Raw genomic sequence first — 18611 nt, 5'->3', positions numbered from 1 at the left:
TGTCAAATAAAATAAATAAAATCTTTTTTAAAAAATAAATAAATAAATAACGCAAGGTGAGGTGTGGAGCAGCATGGCCCCAGTGTGGCCCCCAGCATGGCCCCCCACAAGGGAACACAGTAAGCAGATCACACTGGGCCTTGGCAAGGGACACAGCTGTGGCACAGGTAATCTTTGTTTCTGAGGTGCATGTTAAATATCATATACCAAAAAACATTACCAAAAATATCACAAATGCACACAGACACTTAGCTTCATTTTTTTCCACTTTACTAAACTCAGGCTGGTAGGGGTTTAGGTCTGGGAAATGGCCTAGTGGCCAAGAATTTTTCTCCCAGAAATAACGGAGCCTTTGGTTCACCTGTTGTCCAGCTCCCGTGCTAGTCTGTCTGCACGTGAGACCCTCCGGGGGTCTAGCCAAAATTCCCCGAGATGCGGACGTCTCCCCATTTATAGAAAGAAAAGTTCTGGCCACAAAAGTACCACATCTAAGGATTTCTTTATCGTTGATAATCATTACAGAATTTCACCCTCAAAATAAAGTTCCTCATAAGGACCACAGATTGGTTTGCAAGTAAAATATGATTTACACAAACAAAACCCGCAAAAAAGCCCACACGGATGGCTGTCCCAGAGAGGGGCGGAGATGGGAAAGGGCTGCCGGCTGCCCTCAGTGGCCAGGTCTTCCGAGGAGAAGCGCCAGGAGGGCCCAGGTGGTGACCACGCCACAGACCCTGCAGGAGAGAGAGGGCACAGTCCTGGACGGCGGCGTGCTGCTGGGGAACGGGCAGGTCCAAAAGCACGGACACATGCACAGGCCCCCAAGCGGCTCACCCGAATGTCCTGTCTTCCCATCATTCTCCCACTATGAACTCCTGCCTCGAGGGCAGAATGGCTCTCAGACACGCGCAGACAAGTCATTTTCCTAGTGGTTGACATCAGAGGTTGACAGACAGAGAAAAGACTTCCTAGGAGCCAAACGCTTTTCTTTAAGCGTCTGGTTTTCTGTAGATATGGCTCCTAACCAGGAGGCCAAAACCCTCAGAGCAATCCCATCTTTCAGGTATGCAGGCCAAAAACCCTGATCCAAACTCGACCCTGCTCCCGGCGGGCCGTGACCCCCTACAGCACCCGACTCTGACCACTCAGACCACACAGCCCAAGCCCCAACCGGACCGTCCACCCACCTGCCTCCGCGGCCCTGCGCGTCCTCTGCAGTCTGCCGCACGCAGAGCCACCTCTGTGGAAAATCTCCGGCCACCTGCAGCTTCTCCTGGGCCCTCGCCCACGGCCCTCCCCTCCCCTCCGTGGGGCCCACGCTCCTCCCCAGCCTCTCCTCGTGGTCTTCTCACAGTCCCGTGGCACCCGGACGCCTCCCCACAAGGGCCTCTGCCCCACTGCCTGGACAGTGCGCCCCACTGCTCTCCTGGCTCATTCCCTTACCTCCTTAGAGACCTCAGGGGCTCCCCACTTCTCCCTTATCCTCCCCCTCCCCCCCACTCCCACCTCCTGATCTGCTCTTGTTTTTAATAAACACTTGTCACCTGATCTATCCTGCAATTCACTTGTTCGCTGCTACCTCCCACTGGAGCATGAGTTCTAGGAGAGCAGGGATTTTGCTTCACTTGCTGAAGCCTAGAAGCTACGATAGTACCCGACACAGCAGACATTCAGTCAATGCTTGTCTGGTGTTACTGAAGGACATTCAGGTCACCACGCTTGACGAGAACTCCTTTACAACACATGCTGGTGGGGTGCCTGGCTGCCTCAGTTGCTGAAACATCCGACTCTTGGTTTCGGCTCAGGCTGTGATCTCAGGGTTGTGAGATCGAGCCCCGCGTTATGCATGCTCTGCGCTCAGCTGAGAGTCTGCTTCAGATTCTCTCCACCTCTGCCCCTCCCTCCACTCGTGTGCACTCTCAAGTAAACCCATCTTTAAACACACACTCGCCCCCAGCGAGTGAACTCTGCCCTTGCTCCGCCCCGGCAGGACCGGCACAGTGCTCCAGGTCACTCACTGCAACAGGCAGCTGATGTTCGGGGAGTGCCTCCAGTACCGGTACAGGGACACCTGCAGGGTGGGGTGGCCCCTGTACTCCTTCAGGATGCTCCGAGCACTGCCAAGAGACGTTATTAGGTCAGGCACGCCAGTGTCAGACCTGCTGCTCCAAGCAGGCTCCAAGCAGCTGCAAAGGGCAGGGGCGGCCGCAGGGCACAGGGACATGTGGAGAGCAGAGGCACCTACTCCTTAAACTTATTGGTCAAAAGCAGGAACTGGCTCCGCGAGAGTCGCCGCACATCGAACTTGCAAAGATTCTGAAACTCACGGTAGACCTGCTGCTCGCTGACCCCTGGCCACTTCCGGACATGGAGGAGGAGGATGGGAGGTCGGATACTGGGGCAGTCTGGACCTGAGAAATTCTAGAAGGCGGGGAAAAGAGCAGAGGAGATTTTCTGCGATCCCTACGGACAACCTTCCCGGTCTGAAAACCCTAAGAGGCTAAGAGAGAGTGTGTCTGGGCCAGGAAGGACCAGAAGGAGGCGCGCAGCCACGTCGGGAAAGGCAGGAAAGCACACGGAAAGAGCAAGCCTAGCGGGACGAGAGCACCCTCTCGCTCCGATTTTGGTTGTTTCCAGACCACCTTGGAAAGGTCCCCAAGGAAACCAGGCTGATTCCCAGAACACGCCCGAGTAGGGGAAAGGAGCAAAAGAAATGCTACTCACAATCTTAGGGACCCCGGCTCGGATTAGATTCACCTGGTTCACATAGGGAGCCAGCACGTCGAGGTACAGAGGGAAGGAGGGCTCTGGCATGGAGCCGGCACTACAGGGGAAGAGAAAACCCCAAAGCATTCAGGCACACCAGCGGTCAGGCACACGTCCTCAGCCACAGCAAAGGGTCTGGGACGGAACAGGGGCGGGTGCCACCCCAGGCCACTCTCCCCTCCCTCCCTCCAAATCTGCAGGCCTCCCCCAACCCACCGACCCCACAGAGCGCTCTCTGGGGCCCCAGACACAGTAGAGCTTCAGGTGGTCACCACCCGTCGGGGACACTTGGGTAAAGACTCCTTGACTGGGCCGCCTGGGTGGCTCAGTGGATTAAAGCCTCTGCCTCTGGCTCAGGTCATAATCGCAGGGTCCTGGGATGAAGCCCTGCATCAGGCTCTGCTCAGCAGGGAGCCTGCTTCCCTTTCTCTCTCTCTGCCTGCCTCTCTGTCTCTTGTAATCTCTGTCAATCAAATAAATAAAATCTTTAAAAAAAAGGACTCCTTGACCAACATCAGCAGTGGCTCAGAGAATTAGTGAGAGGCCACAGTCCAAAGGCCCACTGACCGGACATCACCCTCCGTCCCGAAGGGCTGTCCCTCATCCCTCATCCTCGCCTGCCCTGCCTGGGTACAGACACGACCACACACCAGAGCCCACGTCTGGGGGGGAACCACAGGCCTCACATTCAGGCAGGTCCGGGCTGCTACGGAACTTCACTACACCTAGGAGGGTTTTTAGGTCAAGAGGATTAGAACACAAGGATGGAAGGTGCCAGACGCAGGGCACAGGGGCTCCCTTGCAGCTAGGGGCCCTCCCGTTGGGCACACGTGTACCTCCCCACTAGCACTTGGATGCTGTCAAAGCACAGGAAAGAGTGAGGGGGCAGATTTCTTATTTAAGCTGGATTCCTTATGTAAGCTATAAGTCTCACATCAGTAGGTCATAGGGTATTTCTATGCATAATAGCCATTACTAGAATAAAAAACATAGGCAGCACCAAAGCTAATAAATAAGTCCACAATCATTATTAATTTTATTAGTCTGAAAATTTTCCAAGTCAGCCTCGAAGACCCTGTTACAATTTTGATCCGCTCTTCCATCAGGCCTAAATCCTATTTAACAAACACGTACACCAAGGATCATGCTCTAGAATTCAGATTCCAAGTGTGGCCCTGGTGCCTCGGGGCCCGGTGCTGTGAGCATCAAGGGCGATGCTGCCATGAGGGAAATGCACGTGAGGTTTCAACTTGGGATTTTAAGACTCTCTCCCTTACCCACGCTAGTCCGCCTCACTAACCCTCTCCCCAGCCCGCCTCTGTGGACCCCACGGAGGCGCCCTCCCACCTCACCGTGATTTCCGTGGTCGTGAAAAATGGGGGAGGGCCAACGGACAAAGCCAGCAGAGCACACTGGGAAGGCCCGAGGCAGGGGGAGGCCCTGCACCTGACCTTACTGCCGTGGCCTCCCGCCCCACGAGTCCTCCCGACGCGGAGACAAGGGCCCCGCGCCAGCACAGAGCAGGCCGGGACGGAAGGAAATGCCATCCCGAGGAGGAGGGCAGCTGCCCAGTTGGCGACGGTCTCTGCACCACAACATTCGGCGCCCTCCCATTTTGGGGAGCCACAGGAGCCCCGAGGGCTTAGCGGACAGCAAGGGCTCAGGGGCTCAGACCGGATGACTGGATGAGCAGGATGGAAGGAAGGAACACTCACCCGCGCACTCTCCATGCGAGCAAGTGGGCCACTTTCAGGAGAACTGGAGGGGAAAGCTAGAGATGTGATACACGTCCAGGCTCAACCAGATCACCTCATCACAAGATGCCAACTTCTGCTTTACTTCCGTGACACACAACCCACCTGGAAGTAAATGGAGAGCCTCGGGCTGGTGGGGGGCTACCACAGATAAAGCAGGAGGCCCCCTTTCAGAGGACAGCAACTCTCACCTGATCCACAGAGGAAGGCATCGTACGCGGCCTCGTGGGGGTACTTGGTCTCCACTGCAGCAGCGCCCCAGAAGAGGAGAGAGAGCAGAGCAGCCGTCAGAACACGGCCTGGACGAGGGGTCTCCTCCCCAGCCAGCTGCCCACCGACCACCCTCTTTCCTCCAGAGATGCGGGTGGGGAGAAGGGCACACACCGTCTTCAGCCCGGTGCCCCTGCAGCAGCAGGAAGCTGAGGCGGAGAGCCTCCCGGCATGCCAGCCACATGCCCAAGGAGATCAGGAGAGCCCAGGAGCTATGATGCCTTCTGGGGTGGCTCCTTTGTGAGGAGGGGTACACGGAGCGCCCCCCATGACCCTCCCACATGCCTGCCCACGGGGAGGCCAGGCCTCATTCTGCCACCTCAGTACTTGGCTGCCTGTGGCGCGGCGTATGCTCACGGGAACGTACCGTATTTTTCACACTTGCTCGCGTGAATGACCACTGGCCCGGAATTTCTGGTCGGATTCAAGTCGCTGGTAGAGAAGAAAAACAGGATAAAAGACTCATTGCAAGTAAGCCCTTCTCGGTCTCTCCTTACCGCATTCATATAAGCAAAAAGGGGTCCTCAGGACTGGGGTGCCTAACAAAAGACAAACGGGACCAGGCAGGTAGGGTCTTGGTAGGCGGGCACCAGGGCAGGTAGAGGAGCCCAGCAGGGCTGGAGGCTGCGGCCGGGTCGCTCGGGGCACCTGCCCCATGTCCAGCTGAGCCGAGGCACCGGGACACACACAACACCAGCTGGGACCACAGAGCTACCCCACAGTCCAAGGGATGTCCGCAAGCCTAGGCCCGCTGCTGCAGCGCCCGAGGCCCACATGGAGCACTGAGGATACAGAGGTCATGAGCAGGAGGGCGGGCGGGCCTCCCAACGCAGGCGGTACCTCCGGAGTCCCGAGCCAGAGGAACTCGGGCCACTGAAGCCACGTGGAGGCGGCTGGCACTTCGAGCATGGGGGAACACGCAAAGGCAGCGAGGGAAAGGGAGCGAGGCCCGGTGGCGAGGCCAAGGCACAAGGTGCGGTGAAGCCCCTGTGGGCAGGGCCGGGCCGCAAAAGAGGATCTTCAGGAACATCAGGAAAACAGACCAGAAACCCAGCCTAATCGGCTTCAGATTTTAAAACCTCACTCCAGCGGCAGGGGTGATGAGCCAGGACAGGCCACAGGGTACCCGTGGGGCCTCTACCATCCCTGGAATGAAAGAGGCGGGGCGGAGGCCAGGATGCTGGGCCCGCAGGGGAAGGGCAGACCAGAGAGACGCCAGAGACGCAGAACGTCCAGACAGACAGGAGTCAGCCGACCACAAGTCGTGGCTGGCCCGCTCCTGGCTCTGGCAGCAGGGGGGCGCTCAATGAGGAAAGCTTCCCTTCGTTTCCCAACAAAACCAGAGTGTGTGCAGCGGACGCCGCGTAGACACGGGCTGAGCGCAGGCCGTGGTCTGAGTCTGTTCCCGCGGCCGAGCACACTCATCTCCACGGCACCTACGAGTTCCCCACAGTCCTCAGGTCACAGGTGGTGGAACGGAGGCTCAGAGAGATGCAGTCATTCTCTCAAGGGTGCTCGTGAGCTGGTGGGGGGCAAAGCCAGGCTTTGGACCCAGGACGTCTGCATTCAGAGCCTGTGCATTTCCAACAAAACCTTCACATTCGCACACGGCCCTCAGCATGGCCCCTGGGGCCATAAGGCCTTTGTGTGAGTTGCTCCAGGCACAGAGGTGCGTTTGAGGGACCAAGAACAACGCCAAGTTAAAAATGCTCGTGGCCGTGTGGGCAGGAAGGCCTGGCAGCCAGGCAGCGAGCAGGGCAGGGGGGGGGGGGGGTGTCCTGGAGATCTGAACGGTCACAGGCAGTGGTAGCTGACACTAAGGGAGCGCCTTAGGTCCCCAAGGGACACAGTAATGAGCAAGAAGAGGGCCAAGGAGCAACCCCGAAGGGGCTTAAGAAATGGCTAGAAGGACAAGCGCCCATAAGGAACAGGCTGAAAACTATAAAACCCACCAGAAGTCCGGGCAGGGGAACCACCGAAGCACGGGTGGGGAGAGGCTGGGGTGCAGGCACCAGAGAGCCGTCAGCAGGCCTGTTCCACGAGCCTCGTGCCTCGTGCATCGGCCCTCGACTGAGACGACGGAGCAGCCTGCACCGCGTGAGATCACGAGAGCAAGTTCCGTGAGGGAAGAGAACCCGACCTCCATGGGCCAAGGCCACAGAGAGGCTCCTGAAGAGGCGCATCACAAAGAGAAGAAGGAAGACTGAGGAGAGAGGGAGGGAGCCGAGTCGGGAGGAGGCTCTGCGGTTTCTGGGCCAGGAGAACGAGGATGATGGGGAGGGCGAGGAGGCGGCCGGCCTGGAGGCCCCGTCAGGGACACTGCCCCGCCAGGGGAGGGAGGACCCCGGGGCAGGATGCTGGACGGGCAGGCGGAGGGCAGCCCTCTCCCCTGGGCCCCGCACACAGGAGGCACTTGTGTGTGCCGGCTGCTGAGACGGCGCCGGGAATGTCTCCAGGGGGAGAGCAGGGAGTGCAGATCACCAGCGCTTGGCCTCGGATTTGTTTCCTGGAAATGGGGACCCGGGGACCCTGGTAGGGAGAACATGAAGCCCGAGGCCCCGGAGGAGACTACTGCGGGGAGGGGAGCGCCACGCAGGAGGTCGGAGGACCACCACCAGCAGAGGACAAGATCTGTTCTTGCAGAGAGGTGCCCCCTTCAGCTGCCGCAATGTGGCGCCCGCTCTCTCTGCTGCTGGGTTCGCAGGTCCTCCCAGGGAGGAAGCTGCTGAGCTCCCCGACCCTGGTGCTTCCCAGACACGGTGCCTCTCCCCCCACCACCAGGACAACTCAGGCCTCAGTCAGTCAGGGCTGTGAGGGCAGGTGGGAGCTGCTTCTCCTACAAAAAGTTCAAGGTCACCCCTAGTTCTGGGGTCATTCAGTCAAGTGTTCGGGGCGCACCCACCAGCCCGCCCGCAGGCCCATGACACACATCAGGGTGCGGAAGGAAATAGTCCAATCTGCGGGAGCCCTGCCTGCCAGCAAGCAGACACATATCAAGAGAAATGAAGCCACCACACGTCAACAGCTGTAGGTATCTCATGGGTTCCTGGCCCTCCAGACAGGGCTTGCCTGCCCCAACACTGGCAATGCTGTGGCTGGGGGATTCTAGGCCGTGGGGGGCTGTTCTGTGCATCCTGGCCTTTCCTCCAGATACCAGTACGGCCCCACTTGTCACAGCCCAAAATGCCCCTACACTGGCAGGTGTGTCCTGGGGAATGAATCCTCCCCCACCGTGAGAACCCTGCTCTATAGGCGGCTCCAAAACAAAACAAAAACAATCCTTCCTTACCTGTTTAGGACTTCATAAACTTCTGAAAGATTTGAAACCCTTGGGAAATTCAGTTCCTAAAATTATGAAAAACAAATCAGGGAGAATAAAACTTATAATTTTCTTATGTGCTTTGCGTATTACCAAATGGTCATTAAAAGAACCTGCAAAATAATTCCTACAAACCCCACTTTCTACTCAAACATCAGTGTCCTCATTCCTTATCAGGATGTCCAGGCACCTAGCAATCTTGGGTTTCCTAGAAGGTCCCCAAAAACCGAAGCTAGTAAAGCTGCAACAACCCCTACTGCCTTCCTTAAAAAAGCGTTTAAGGGGTTCCATATACGTATGCCTCTAAGGTGCCAGGCCATGGCCAAGGACACACACGTAGGACACCAGGTGCTCCAAGAACCAGAGAGTCTTGGGCAATGCCAGGTCACCCTAGAGCTCATCTCCTCTTGTGTGGCAAGGAGTCTCCATGGGTCCCCCTCAGATCAGTCCATGTCCTTCCTGCCTCAAGCTAGGACTCTGCTACACGAGCAGTGTCACAGAAGCGTGCAAGAGCTAGACACCCGGGCAGTACGGTAACCAACGTACTCTGAGCAAGGAGGCTTTAAAATGCTGATTGGATTCCCCTTTCTCTGTTCCTCAGTTTAACTTCAAAGAGGCATTTAAGCCAGCTGGGTGCCTCTCTTCTCCAGATGCGGTTCACTCCCTAACTGCACAACACAAGTCACCTGGGGGCTTTTGAAATGCCACCCCTCCCCCATCCCCTCGAAACCTCAGGGAGCTGGTGGTGGGACCCCGGTGTCAGGATTGGCTTCCCTGGGGGACTTTAATGCGCTCAGGGTGGAAAACTCATGACCTTACTCCTCGGTCAAGATCTTTCGGGGCCTCCTCCAGCCTGATGCTCTTGGAGCGGGCTGCAAACAGTCCCCGCGCTTACATGGAGCCCCCGCACAAGGTGTCGTGCGGAGCGCTGATGTAGATCAGATACGCTCCATGTAACTCATTCAAAACATGGGATCCTGAATGAGGGAAGGAAAACAGAAGCTCACGGGACGAGCCAATGCTAACACACAAAGGAAGCCAGTACTGGCTGTAAAATAGGAGAGAAGGGTTCCAGGAACGATTTTTAAAAAGAGAAAGTCAAGTGTGACTGGAACAGAGCACTCCTCCACCCAAAGCAGTCCCGTTTGGTACCTTCCAGATATCCTTGGTCACGTTCTTGGTGTCAATGAGAACAGGAAACAGGTTGTGGATGTTCAGCTTAAACTGATCATAGCTTTCTGATTGACAGAGACCAGAGAGAAAGGAGTTGGCTGGTAAACATGGGGAGGGAGAGTCTCCAACCTAGCTTGTCCCCAACACTAACAAATAAAGCAACAAATAGAACAAAATGGGAGTGAAAAACTTCCTTTCCCCTGACTATTGAGAATGGATAGATCAAGCTCCCATCGCCATTCATGGTGGTCAAGGCCAACTGGCTTCCCATTAGATTCGGGATATTGTCTACGGTCAACATTAATGTAGCTTGCAAGGTTCTAGCCAACAGAAGGGAGAAAGAAGTGCTGTTGAAAAGACAGACATGAAATCGTCACTTGTAAGGGGCCACTGAGAGACGATCCAAGAAAATTCAGCTAGAAACTGTGAGGGAAGTGCCCCAATAAGGAATTAAGCTATTGATCGACTGATCAAAGGCCTGCTTAGATATAGTTTAAAGAAGTTTGTTGCGAAACCAACCCAAGCCTTGCTCTCCTCATTCCACTCCCCAAGCAAGCAACTTGCCAGTGCTTTTCTCCGGGTGTGTGTTCCCAGACTGCTCAGCGGGCAGGGCTGTGCTGTGGACCACTTGCCCAGGTTTTGGCACCTCCGTGTGGCTTCCCATTGCATAAGGGGACAGCCCGACTCCTCACCCGCCCCGGGCCCACACCTCTCCCGCAGGACCAGGCCACACTCCCCGCCTTCCCTTTCTTACCAGCGCTGGCTCTCCCTGCAATTTTGTTTTGTCATCTTCGTTTTTCGGGTCATAGCCTACGAATTTTATTCCTACTTCTCTCCTGATTTTCTCAATATGGTCCAACTAGGATGTTTTGTCAATTCATTTCTTGGGAAATCTTAGAACCATCTCACTCTCTTCGTCTAGATAGTGTACATTACTTCCTTTAATCCCCTGATGCTAGGGTGTTGGTGCTGTTATTACCCATTTCATAGGCAAGGAAGCAGAGAAAGTGCCTTGCTGGAGCTCACAACATAACCAGGGATGGACCGAGGACCCACGTATGGCTCCCGAGTCCATGTTTTTATGGCTACACGACCCTGTTGTACATCCAGCCAGGGAACCATCGGTCATGAAAGAGTATGGCTCAGCCACGAGACAAGGCCACACAGCCCCTGACATGGTATTTATTAGGTCGATGACACAAATGCTTTGGGTAAGCGGAAATACACGCAAACAAAATCGACTATATAGTGTGATCTAATCTGTGAGAACTCAGAGAAAAAAGCAAAGTGTTAGGATTATAGCAGAGACTGAAGGCAGCTTCTCTCTCCTGCTCACATTTCTGATTTTATAAGGTTTTAAACAAGGATCTGGGACACCGTCCATAACAGGGGTCAGAGTATCCATTCAAAAGCTTTTCTGCAAAAAAATCACTTGACTTCCACTCCGGGAAGATGGGAACAGGCACAGAGGTGCTGGGACTCTGCAGAAGCCGACGGCTCGTGGGGAGACAGCAGAGGACGACCCTGGCCCACACCCCCTCGCAAGGTGGCAAGTGAAGACGGAGAGGGGGTGGCAGGTGCGCCCATACCTGGGAGTGGCCTGAAGAACTTCTCGTGGAGATGCAGCAGGTCCATCATCATGTTGTGGCCCACTAAGGGCTACTTGGAGGAATCGACAGGTGCAGAGACCAGGTGTAAAAACAGACATCCAAGGTGAACACACTCTTGCAGAGGGGATAGCTTTAGAACCCACAGCGATCCTAGCACACGGCAGTCCACCCCCACTTCATGCACCCTCATGAGAGGTGGCCGAGGGCCTCCAGTGCCAGGATGTCTAGTGGGGCACAGGAGGGATGTGGGGCAGGGTGTCCCTGCCGAGGGTCTAAACTGAAGACCGTCCCCCAGCAGTCCGAGGTCGGCTAGTAGTGCAGTGGCCGTGTGCCTAACAGGGGAAGGAACACAGCGTTCCTGTCCCAGGAACTTTCCCCGTCACTAAAGCAAGACCAGATCTAGGAAGCCAGTTGCTGACAGGAAAGAACTACTTATCTCAAGGAATCTTATTTTTGTTGGAGGACCCAGCCTATTTTTATGGTCAGAAACACTTGCTAGAGAGCAAGAAAAAGATTTCTTTCCCCTACCTTTTGGGCTTTCACCAGCATCTGGAAAAACACGGAAAAACCCCTTGCAGAGAGAAGAATCTTCTCCTTCCAACAGCTCGCTCGATCACCGGAGGTGTTCTCAAGATACCACCGATGCTGTTTGCTCACTTTTTTCACTATTATCTGAGACAAGAGTAGAGACAAGTTCTCTGAATCCTGGGTTCCTGGGAATGAAGCCAAAGAAGCGGTTCATCTCAAAAGGAGAGAGAAGACGGGAGAAAACCTTTCAGAGGCCAGACTTGGCGGAATGAGTGAGAAAGGAGCCCCCGGACCACCCGCTCACAGGTGGGAACTCACCCCCTGGTCTCTCGGGACCGTCCAGATGTCGGGGAGGGCCTGCCGCAGCACCAGCTGGACCTCAAAAGCCTGGAAGCCTGTGGCAAGGAAACACAACCACCCAGACGGTACAGAACCACCCAGACGGTGGCTCACCTTCCTCTCAGGAGAAGCAGAAGCTGAGATACGCATGGAGACAAAGGAGAGACAGCTCTTAGGTGTACCCAAGCCCAGGAGCCCCCACGACAGGGACGGCACAGCATTCTTGTCCATTCTGGAAGTCTATCCCAGGGGTCACTTGGGAGATGGATGACCCTGGTGATCCTTTGTGTGGGGGTTAGAGCTTTTGACATTCATCGCCTTAGAACAATGTACATTGAACAGTGTAAAGTTCTCTTCTAAAATAATAAACCCATTATGCTGCTGCCCATGATTTTGTAGCACTGTGCATTGGTTACATGAAAAATATTGATTTGCAGAGTTACTAGAATCTTCTGATGTTCACACGTTACACACGATCAACCAAAGACACTTGTACCTACAGCCACGGACCATCAGAACGGTCTCAGTATTGGGAAGCTTGTCAAGCTCACGGTGGCAGACCGGAGTTTTCCAAAATTTGGGGTTTCGATGGAAAGCTCAAATTTTATCACTAGCAAATTCTGGGAGTTATTTTCCTGCAAGTGACACAGGCTTACTCTTCTCACTTGAGAAAAGGACTGAAATACCCAAATCAGAATAACCACAGTCCCTTCTTTCCTATAAAAAAGACATTCCATTCAAAGAAAAAAGCGCGGACTGAGCTCCCAGCTCGGACGTGCATGAGCGTTTTCCTCCAGAGCAGCGCTGCCCTGCGGTTGCAACAGCAAGGTCTTACGCACGAGTATTTGGACCCAGTGAAATCAAAGGATGAGCAAAGGCGGAGATGTAATAAAGACTTCTTCTTTATAATAAAGGGACTTCTGCACCACAAAGGTCATTCATAAAAACTAGATTTCACGTTTCTAAACCGGAAGTGGCGACGAAGAGAAGGACCCCCGGGAAGGCCTGCTCCAGCGTGCGCTTTTACCCACCGCCACCCCCCAGCACTACCCGTGCATATGCCTGGTGACAATGGCAAGTGACCACAGAGTGAGATTCTGATAATACTTTTGAGCTGGTGGACCCCTTGGAAAGGGTCCGAGACCCCAGGAGTCCAGAGACCAAGCCCAAGGACCACGAACCGAGGGCGGGTTCATTGTGATTCCACGCTGTGCCATGGAGGGTAAAAAGGTCCAGAGATGAACACAAGTAAGTAAGAGTAACTTGGGCTCTCAGGGATGGGGTAATAGGAGGACCCTGAACATCTGGACATCTTTAACCTTAAAAGTCAAAATAGGTCAAAAGCCTCCCGCTTCTGAGTTGGGGTCAGGGGCCAGGGCTTTATCTAACCCCAGGGACAACACGTGTGCTGAGCCAAGGCCAGGATCCCCAGGAAGGAGAGCGTACGCACCCGACAAGCCCTGCATGCGACAGTGCCCAGCCCCAACACCCGCAGGCCGGGCGCGCGGCCTCCTCCGTACCAGTGATACCAGGGAGAGTCATCCAGTCGCCCTCCTCTGCCAAGTCCAGCCACCTTGTCACCTCATCGATCACCACCTTGATCTGGTCTTTATCCAGAGAACTGGAAACAGGCACATGAAAGTGGGATGCTAGAGAGAACCACCAGAGCCTTCGGGCGATGTTAACACGACAAGAGTTTTGGAGGACTCTGGGTTTAACGTTGGGAGCTCAGCAACAAAACGGACCCAGAAAAGACTATTTTCTGAGTCTTGTTCTGCAAGAGTGAACCAAACACTCAGCCGATTCTCTCCCATCCAAACGCAGGAACAAGTTTCATCCCTTTCCGCTTTACTGGGTTGCATGGGAGCTAGCCAACACTAAACACTACTGTCAGGCCTGTCTGCTTAATTCAGCTTTGGGGGTAAAAAAGCACCATCTGGTGAAATAAGGAAAAGACAGAACTTTGGTAAGCGTGGCTTCGACATTAGAAATAGAAGAAAACAGTGTTATTTTGAGATGAGGAAAGACTTTTCTCCAACACTTGAAAATAAGAGAAGATGAAAAATTCAAATAGACCTTCCCTTACAAAAAGCTATATTTTTATGTGAAAACCCAAGAATAAGGATTTCAGGGGAAGAAAAAATTTTAAAAGTCACCTCTAGGAGCACCTAACTGGCTCAGTCAGTGGGACACATGACTCTTGATCTTGGGATTAAGTTCAAGCCCTACATTGGTTGTACAGCCTACCTAAAAAAAGAAACCATCCAATACTACATAGCTATCTGGACCCAATATTCGATCATAACATTCCAGAGTTTAAAATTGGTCTAACTTAACCTCCACTCCTGATACAGGCAAAAAACCTGAAGTACAAAGAGCTGAGATGACTAGTTCAGCTCCAGACTCTGTGAGCACGACCTGCCTGGGGCCCAGGGGACCACAATGCTGTCACTCCATCACTCCTGGTCCTAGCTCCGTAGTAGTAGTGGTTTTAAGTAGGAGAACCAGCACTGGGAGCTCAAGAAAAAAGGCAGAGGGGTGCCTGGGTGACTCAATTGGTTAAGCATCTGCGTTGGGCTTGGATCATGGTCCCAGAATCCTGGGATCGAACCCTGCATCAGGCTCCCTGCTCAGGAAGGCGTCTACTTCTCCCTCTCCCTCTGCTGCTCCCCCTGCTTGTGGTCTCTCATTGTCAAATAAATAAAAGTCCTTAAAAATAAATGAAGGATTTTTTAAAAAGGCAGAGACCTGCCCTCAGGAGCATACAGATTCAAGAACACGGGGCAATATGTCCAGGCCAAGGCACATGACTGGTGTCATCAAGGTTACATCTAATTTACTGTGAGACATCCCTGAGATGGCACTGAAGGCCAGCACAACCTCTCACAGGGAGTCCACGAGGCTCCTGGCTTTTTCCTCTGCAGCATTGGAATGAAGCTCCTGCTTTTTCATTTGAGTACTGAGTGAAGAGCCGGTGCCTTTCCTTTTCTCCCCTTCACTTTTTTTTTTTTTAATATTTTATTTATTTGACAGAGATCACAAGTAGGCAGAGAGGCAGGCAGAGAAAGAGGTTGAAGCAGGCTCCCTGCTGAGCAGAGAGCCCATTGCGGGGCTCGATCCCAGGACCCTGAGATCATGACCTGAGCCGAAGGCAGAGGCTTAAGCCACTGCACCACCCAGGCGCCCCTCCCTTTCACTTTTCAACATGAAAGTCACACTCCGTGCAGAAGGACGGCTCTCATCTCTGGTGAGGAACAGAACCATCAGCACTTCGAGCTGTCGTGTTTGGCGATCACACGCTGCCAAAGCCACCCCAGCTAAAGAGGATGGACTGAAGTCACCGCACCCGTACCCTGGCCAGCACGCCAAACCCACAGAAAACTCAGAACAGCGGCACAGAGACTATCGAAGCCCCAGAAAAACAGGTTTTACCTGCGAACTCTCCAGTTTCCAGTCAGGATGTTGTGTTTAATTTTCTTCTCCTGCTCTTCATTCATATATGGGATCCCATTTTTGAGAAACTAGACGAGGAACAAGGAGACTAGTAGAGGCATCCTCTGGGCAGGGGAGCAGAGGGAAAAGCAGCTTTCCTTGTACAGTTCATGTGGACAGGAAATGGACTCAGCCCAGCTGGACCAGAGAACCTTAAAACCTTCCCACTTCCCTCCTCTGTGTCATACCTTGTTGTAATCGAAGCCATACTGATTCAAAAACTGAACACTAGAAGCCTGGAAAGAGAATTCTGAATCCAAGATCCCAAATGTCGTCGGGAAGAGAAAGAAGTTACATGAATGGGCTACATACCTATAAAAAAATAAAATTAAATAAATAAATAAATAAATAAATGTAAGAGGGGCACCTGGGTGGCTCAGTCATTAAACTACTGCCTTTGGTTTAGGTCATGATCCCAGGGTCCTGGGATAGAGCCCCGCGTCCGGCTCCCTGCTCAGTGGGAAGCCTGCTTCTCCCTTTCCCACTCCTCCTGCTTCTGTTCCCTCTCTCACTGTGTCTCTCTCCGTCATATAAATAAAATCTTAAAAAAAATTTTTTTTAAATGTAAGAATGAAAAGCTGAAACAATTTTTAAAATTCTAGCTCACAGAGCTGACTTCAGAGCAGGCTGCTCCTTTCATTCTAAGAGTATTTGAATGTTGGCTGTTTCTAGCACTAACTAGCCCTGGGGCCAAAGGAAAAAGGCAGAGATCCTGCCCACAGAGAAGAGCCTAGCCCCCATCCTGACTGCCCGTGCCTGGAGCCACAACGCCCTCATTCCGACACCGTGTGAACTGCTACTCTGAGGGCACAGACACAGAAATGGGGAGAGGAGCACTTAAGTGCTGGGAAAGGCCCCCAAGAAAGAGGTTGTGCAGGGAGAGACTCGGAAGAGCCAGAAGCTGCAGCAGACAGCGGCGTGGAAAGGCACAGAAGCAGAGGAGACTATGGAGTGTCCAGGGCCAGCTGGTTCAGACCCTGAGGCAGAAGGTGCAGGGGAGCACGTGGAGAAGATCAGCGGGCAAGAGCCAGGTGTTTTGCACGTACTTGTTTGACTCTCCTTCAATACTGGAAAACACAGACAATCCTAAAAGAAAGAAGAGGAAATGAATACCAAAGAAAACGTCCCAGAAGTAAGCTTCAGAAGTGAGCTTCAGAAAGGAAACACTTAATGCAATACTTTGCACTTAAAGATACTGTGTATGCTTTAGAATAAGATTATCTCCTAAAGAAAGAAAACATAGAGCCTGACTGACTCAGTTGCTTAGGCAACTGCCTTCCACTTAGGTCATGATCCCAGGGTCCAGGCAGTGAGCGCTTCATGGGGCTCCCGGCTCATGGGGCGTCTGCTTCTCCTTTGCCCTCTGCCCTTCCCCCATCTCACGCTCTAATACAATTTTAAAAAAAGAAAACAGAGACTTGGAACAGGAGAACTGTCAAATCATAATTCACACTGAAATTATTAAAACAGAATGGTGAATGGTTCTTCAAACACAGAATATTTTTTCTAGTTTTAAAACTAACCAGAGTAAAAAAAAAATAAATAAAAATTTAAAAAACTAACCAGAGTAAATGCTAAAAAAAAAAAAAAAAAGTGAAAATCTATACAACTGCGGCTTTAAAATGTCCATATTGCTAAAGAGACCCTACGCAAAGTGAAGGAGGCTTCAAAGTAGGGGAGGACAACAGAAACATATCCACATGCTGTTTCATATACTTTCCATAGAGATTTTACTATTAAGTAAAAAACCACAACAGTATAGCAAAGAACAAGGAGAGAGAGCAACATACACACAGATGTTCACCATTCATAGAAAAAGCAAGAGTCGGTAAAATCTAATGGAAGGACACCAAATACATACATACACAACAGGACAATCAATACAACTTGTTCTATTACACACAAAAGGTCACCCAAATGTATATCATCAGGAAACTGAGTCAAGCAATCCATTCAGTTTGGAATACTAAGTGACTGTTAAAAATGGAGAGCTGTCTATGCCCATAGAGAAAGATCTCTAAGCCCCATTAGCAAAATAGGTTGCAGGGCAAAATGCTTATAACTTTATCTTGTTTGTGTAAGTTTTCTGTAAACAGAAATCATACACATTTTTTCTTGAAAGACGGTATAGACTCCTTCACGTTGACAAACTGAGGCAGGAGAACAGAGCTGCTACACTAGGTTTCTGCTTTGTTGCACAGTGGGAGGCCCACAGGCAAAACACAGGCAAAAACCAAACACGCATCCCAAACCACAGCCAGTCGCTCCAAAAGGGGTCCAGGCTGTTTCACCCGCAAGAAACACAAAGACAACACAGGTACCTCCTTCAAGGACTCCTAGCAAACGGCTGAAAAGGACACTCACCAATCTGACAGATTGTGAACTGCTGGACACTGTGGCGGGTTTTTAGATACCACTCCGAGGGCAAGTCAAAGAGACTGTGGGGAAATAACAGGCATTTCATTCCACACGCAAGGAAGGAGACAGCCTCACCGTGGGATGGGCACCTCTCAGCCAGATGGAGCATTTTACCTTGTGACCACTAGCGAAGACTAACCGGCATTTTGAGGACAAAGGTCAGGTCCCCAGACACCCCTTCCCGCCCTAAAGTGCCATCCTGCCCCCTCAAAGCCAACAAGAGGCCTGTTGAGAAAGAAGGGGACATGGCCGGAATGCTAGTCTCAAGGGCACAGGTGAACGCACCCCCGACAGCTTTGACTTTACCTGATCTGCTGGGGGCGGGACAGGTTAGAGCGAAGGCCCGTGAATTCTATGTCCAGACCTGTGAGCAAAAAAAAAAAAAAAGAAGACAAGAGTCCCCAGACACAGACCAGTGCCCCACTAGTCTTGCTGTCAATGCTGCAGGTGGCAAACGTGTTCGGCTCACCGTCGGTGCTCAAGAGGCCAGGTGGGGTCAAGGGGACGAAAAGGAGAAAGCCAAAGCAAGGACACGCCAGGCCGGTCATCCCAGGGGCCGGGCTCCACCTGGGCCAGAGCGAGGCCAAGGCCGTAGGTGCTGCTTAACGTCCCACCGCCCAGGAGGGAGGAGGACTCTCCCGCCCTTCTGAGGGGCCATATCGGAGCCTCCCGAGGCCTGGCGCTCGTCCGTACTGGGCCTCACCTCTCTGCCCCGCCCCGCCCCGCCCCTGCCCTTCCCCGCAGGCTCACCGGCCCCCAGAGCTGAGCGGCGACACTGCCGGGACCCCCCGCGGCTTACCCACGAAGTCAGCGCCCAAGACAAGCTCCTGCAGCAGAGGGAGACTCTGCTCGAACTCGTCGGCGCCCACGTCCATGGCCACGCAGCTCCGCCCGGGGCGCCGGGTGCGTGCGGCCACGTGCTGCCACGTGCTGCCACGCGCT

At 53.1% G+C, this 18611-nt stretch overlaps 1 protein-coding gene across 1 annotated transcript; it reads right to left on the bottom strand.

Moving 5' to 3' along the window:
- Positions 1 to 283: 283 nt before the first annotated feature.
- On the bottom strand, positions 284 to 18544 carry PNLDC1 (PARN like ribonuclease domain containing exonuclease 1). The gene is made up of 19 exons (XM_059399293.1): positions 18469 to 18544; positions 17976 to 18033; positions 17616 to 17689; positions 16298 to 16337; positions 15440 to 15563; positions 15192 to 15280; positions 13280 to 13380; positions 11739 to 11815; positions 11421 to 11564; positions 10872 to 10941; positions 9262 to 9347; positions 8080 to 8135; positions 5158 to 5222; positions 4712 to 4765; positions 4482 to 4524; positions 2725 to 2824; positions 2246 to 2421; positions 2019 to 2117; positions 284 to 734 (listed from the first exon to the last, which is right to left on the bottom strand). Exons 1-19 carry the CDS (start codon positions 18542 to 18544, stop codon positions 671 to 673), a joined length of 1596 nt encoding a protein of 531 aa, XP_059255276.1. The 3' UTR covers positions 284 to 670.
- Between the last annotated feature and the right edge of the window lie 67 nt (positions 18545 to 18611).

This window comes from Mustela nigripes, chromosome 5, assembly GCF_022355385.1.
Source record: "Mustela nigripes isolate SB6536 chromosome 5, MUSNIG.SB6536, whole genome shotgun sequence".
In the NCBI taxonomy this organism is placed as follows: Eukaryota; Metazoa; Chordata; class Mammalia; order Carnivora; family Mustelidae; genus Mustela; species Mustela nigripes.
This window is presented reverse-complemented; position numbering and strand designations above follow the sequence as displayed.

What these genes read in the sequence shown, in the direction of transcription:
- PNLDC1 (XM_059399293.1), bottom strand. Translation starts at nt 18,544, where the DNA reads ATGGACGTGGGCGCCGACGAGTTCGAGCAGAGTCTCCCTCTGCTGCAG. An exon ending in CGGTCCCGAGAGACCAGGGG is followed by an intron (nt 11,565 to 11,738) that starts GTGAGTTCCCAC and finishes CTCTTGTCTCAG; the next exon opens with ATAATAGTGAAAAAAGTGAG. An exon ending in GAGCAAGTGTGAAAAATACG is followed by an intron (nt 4,766 to 5,157) that starts GTACGTTCCCGT and finishes GCGCTGCTGCAG; the next exon opens with TGGAGACCAAGTACCCCCAC.